Here is a 5,000-nt window from a genome sequence, read left to right as displayed (position 1 = left end):
TGAATTATTTCAAGGGAGAGTAATACTACGAGAAGTGGCAATCTCCTAGTCTCGGAGGCAATCTCTCTCTCTCTCTCTCTCTCTCTCTCTCTCTCTCTCTCAAATAAACGAATATACACTACAGTTGCTAGTCAAACAAATTCTTAATTAGAAAAGGTATGCAAATCCGTCCTTAGATAAAGTATAAAAATCCTTCCCCAGAAATAAAAAAGTATATAATTCCTTCCTTATAATTAGAAAGGTATGCAAAGCCGTATAGATAAAGTATAAAAATCCTTCTTTAGATTGGAAAAAGTATAAAAATCCAATCCTTAGAATCCAGAAAATAGTATACAAATCTTTCCTTACGAATTAGAAAAAGTATAAAAATCCATCCTTAGAATCAGAAAAAGTATACAAATCCTTCCTTAGAATTAGAAAAAGTATAAAAATCCATCCTTAGAATCAGAAAAAGTATACAAATCCTTCCTTAGAATTAGAAAAAGTATAAAAATCCATCCTTAGCATCAGAAAAAGTATACAAATCCTTCCTTAGAATTAGAATAAGTATAAAAGCCCATCCTTAGAATCAGAAAAACTATACAAATCCTTCCTTAGAATTAGAAAAAGTATAAAAAGTCAATCCTTAGCATCAGAAAAAGTATACCAAATCCTTCCTTAGAATTAGAATAAGTATAAAAGCCCATCCTTAGAATCAGAAAAAGTATACAAATCCTTCCTTAGAATTAGAAAAAGTATAAAAATCCATCCTTAGAATCAGAAAAAGTATACAAAGCCTTCCTTAGAATTAGAAAAGTATAAAAATCCATCCTTAGAATCAGAACAAGTATACAAAATCTTCCTTAGAATTAGAAAGGTGTACAAATCCTTCCTTAGAAAAAGTATAGAAATCCATCCGTAGAATTCTAAGTATACAAATCTACCCTAAGAATTAAAGGTATACAAATCCTTCCTTAGAATAAGAAAAAGTATACAAATCAATCCTTAGAATAAGAAAAAGTATACAAACCCTTCTTTAGAAAAGTATATAAATCCATCCTTAGAATTAGAAAAAGTATACAAATCTACCATAAGAATTAAAGGTATACAAATCCTTCCTTATAATTGGAAAAAGTATACAAATCCTCATTAGAAAACGTACAGTTATGATACAAGGAATAGGTGTTTGGGGAGAGTCTATGAAAAAACTCCTGGATTCGCAAGACGCGACTGGCAGCGGCCAAGCAGACGCTACAAGCAGGTGGCACCAAGCGTCCCATTGTCACTCCGTGCCTTGGTACGCTTTCAAGTACTGCGGGGGGGGGGAGAGGGGGGGGGACAAAGCCCTGTAGAAAAGAACAAAGGATGAGAGTAAGAGAGAACGAGGGGGTAAAATGGAGAGGAGCGAAAGAGTCGTTCGTTGTACGTATAAGATTTATTATTATTTTGCATCGCAGGGATGTTTCGAAATGACAGGTGGACACTGGAGTGAAGTTAAAGAAGATAAACAGCTGAGTGGGAACAGACTAAAAGGGACCGTATTAAAAAAATAAGGTAAACGGCAGGAAGCCATACAGCTAGGGTCTGTAAGGGCGTTGATGGGGGAGAAGAGAGTTATACTCGTACAAAAATATTAAATTTCCAACAGAATGAGATGAGGACTGACATACATTATCTACGCATTCTATGTGGGCATTATGACCGAAGTGGCATAATACCAGTTGACTGACTGGCTGATTCAGCTACAAACCTGACGCCACAAAAATTGCCAACATAAGCCAAAAATAAATTTAATGTAAAATCGCCACGTAAATTATGACAGGAACTTCCTCGGCTCCACCTAACAAGTACCACAACACGCGCTGAATAAATGGTAAAAAAAAAAAATTTAATTTCACAAACAACAGCACTAGCTTAATGTAGGGAAAAAGTTTACAGTTGTAATCTTATAACACCACCAGTTTCAACCAAACAAAGCACAGCAACACCTCAAACTTAATTTATTACTAAAGAAAAAAAATCACCATCTGAATCTAACAGAAGCTTAATCTTAAACAAAATAACATCATTCTAATAAAGTAAAGTTTCACTGTCTTAATAATAATAATAATAATAATAATAATAATAATAATAATAATAATAATAATAATAATAATAATAATAATAATAGCATATATAATAACACACACATACATACATATATACATATATATATATATATATATATATATATATTATATATATATATATATATCTATAATACTAATATATTTTACATCTACACCATTGTGGGGTTTCTTCATCAATAATGCTACTTTAATCTCACTTTAACATCAGTTCAGTCCAATTTAACATTAGCTTTACAAAAAATTCTCCACTACCTTAACTTAACATCTCACAGCTAAAAAAAAAAAAAAAAAATCCACAGCAGACCACTGACCTCTCTTATCTCCTTGGCGGCGCCTTTATACTGCTGGAGGTCTTGTATGACCGTCTGAGATCCCCTAAGAACGCGGCCCACGTCGTCATACAGGGCTTGTTCGGCCTCGCTCGGGGATGCATCTGCAAATCCAAATATAAAGGAAGTGTCAGTATCTGTATATATATATATATAAAAAAAAGTTCCTGTGACCCTTCAGACAACGAAGATGAAAAAAAAAAGGAAAAACCTGCCACCTTTCCTGAAAGGAAACCAATTTTATTAATAATAATAAAAAACAATTTAAAAGAGGGATTGATCAGCATTTACTCGGTGGATATGGAGGGAAAACAGTAGAAGTAGGATTTGACAAAGCTTTAAAAAAATTCATAAATTTAAATAATGAAATTTTTTTTCAAAATTAGAACCTCTAGTAAGATTTATGAGAATTGATTTTAGAAGGGGAACATAATCTGCCATATCGGAATTTTGAAGAAAATATCCATAATTACTTACAATAACAATCAAGTATAAAAAAAATCTTATCCCAATCTTTCACTAAGATAAAGAGCATAACAATCAAGATTCAAAAGCTCTTCTTTAAAAAAAAATTCATACTTATTACAGTTATCCAAGATTACATCTTTAGAGAGACTCAATAGAACTCGCACAAAATCAGTTAAAAAACAAACCAGAACATATCAATTATAAGCACCCAAAAGTACTCATTTGTATCAATATAATGTGCTAAAAGGAAAACAGTATCACAATCTTTTGCAAATCTTTAAATAATTTTCACGGTAGAAGAGAGAAGAAATTCACAATTTTTTTTCTATATGATCACCCAATATTTTACCAAATCCTGAACATATCAGAAAAGGTTCTATGGCCAATTACAAGAAACTTACTACAATGAATTAAATATATAATTTAGGCCAAAAGCCAAGCACTGGGACCTATGAAATCATTCAGAAGAAATTGACAGTAAGAATTTAAAAGGTGTAAAGGAAGAAAAACTCGCAGTTGTAGATCTTGGTTAGGAGAGGGTGGAAAGTAAGACAAAAGAAAGAGAATACCAAAAGAGGCACAGTAAAAGGAAAGAAAGGGGTTGCAGCTAGGGGCCGAGGGCACGCTGCAAAGAACCTTAGGTAATGCCTACAGTGCCCCGTACGAGGTGCACTAACCCCCTTCGGAAGAAACTTTATAAAATACAGACACTGAAATAATGAAAATAAGAAAATTCATATTGGCAAGGAAACATTCGAGTAATTAAAATATATTTTTTTGATTGAAGAGTTTTTATATTTACAACAATTCAAATATCAGAAAAATACTCGGCATTTATAGGAGCTTCTTTTTTTTGAAGGAATTAAGGATATATGAAAAAGTTCAAGATAAAATATCATTAAATCAAAATTCAATTTATCGATTAAGTTTCACTCGTTATTTTATACGAATAGGTAAAATTGTCTAATGAATGAAATCAGTAAACCTAAATAAAGGTAAAAATACCGGATTAAATAATAAAAAAAAAAAAAAACGGTAATCATGACCATAAGAGACCCAGAGGTTGTATAAAATCACATGAACAACTCTGGTGGTTAGAAGCGGGTCACAATGAGACTCGAAGTCCTGTGGGTTGAAGTCGAAGCAAAAGCAGTTTAAAGTATATATATAAAAAAAAATAGTAATTCATTCACTCTCCTGATCATTTTTCGGTGGACTACATTCACTATGGATCACTAACAATATTAGCCTCGCAATTCTCGTTAAAATTCATCATATTCTTTATACCGGACGTGTGTGCACACACTCTCTCTCTCTCTCTCTCTCTCTCTCTCTCTCTCTCTCTCTCTCTCTCTCTCTCTCTCTCTCTCTCATATCTTTATCCTGGCGTATACCAGCATGATTTACATAATCTAACGTGAATGAAAATTTATATAGTAATACTTTCAAGCGAAAGAAAAATCAATCAACTCGTCCCAGGAAAATTAAAAACACGAAATCCAATCTGTGAACGAGACAAAATCCGTGAATTCGCCGAAATAGCAATTTTACGAAAAAACAAAATAACCGGTAGGATGAGAGTCAAAACAGCTTAATATTTTAATACTGTATTTGTATTGCTGTTCATGGATGCATCTATTCACCCGGCTATAATTGTCATGTCTCACTGTTTTCGCTTTTTAAGTTTGGGATAATTTTTTCTATCGACGACTGCAAGGTTATGCTTCTTTGACTTGTTTCATATAATAAGTTTGTCACTCCGAATAATAATAATAATAATAATATAATAATAATACTGTTCATTCAAACTTAAACAAAACAACAATTATTTTAATTCAAGAAAATATTCATTCTAATCATCATGGTAGTAAAGCATGTTAATCATTCAATGAGAACAATTAGACATCGCAATATACAACCAAATGAGAGCAATTAAACAGCAGGAGCACTATTAATATATATCGTAACGAGGCGTAGGTATTCCAAGTTGTTCTTCCTTTTCTTTACCTCTAGCTTTATAACCGAGACATTTTCTCTAAATACAACCATTGTTATTGTAAATCTCCCATTAAAAAAGTTTTAAAATTCAAGTAAC

At 32.3% G+C, this 5,000-nt stretch overlaps 1 protein-coding gene across 1 annotated transcript in view; it reads right to left on the bottom strand.

Annotated features, from left to right (window-relative positions):
* The window catches only part of LOC135195622 (CYFIP-related Rac1 interactor B-like), a 263,429-nt gene that overhangs the window by 48,717 nt on the left and 209,712 nt on the right, over nt 1–5,000 (bottom strand). Inside the window, exon 3 of the mRNA XM_064221967.1 lies at nt 2,420–2,541. Coding sequence (XP_064078037.1) covers nt 2,420–2,541 — 122 coding nt within the window. The remainder of the gene's footprint in view (nt 1–2,419; nt 2,542–5,000) is intronic.

This window comes from Macrobrachium nipponense, chromosome 16, assembly GCF_015104395.2.
Source record: "Macrobrachium nipponense isolate FS-2020 chromosome 16, ASM1510439v2, whole genome shotgun sequence".
NCBI classification, from domain to species: domain Eukaryota; kingdom Metazoa; phylum Arthropoda; class Malacostraca; order Decapoda; family Palaemonidae; genus Macrobrachium; species Macrobrachium nipponense.
The sequence above is the reverse complement of the archived record's forward strand: the minus strand, read 5'-3'. Positions and strand labels throughout refer to the sequence as shown.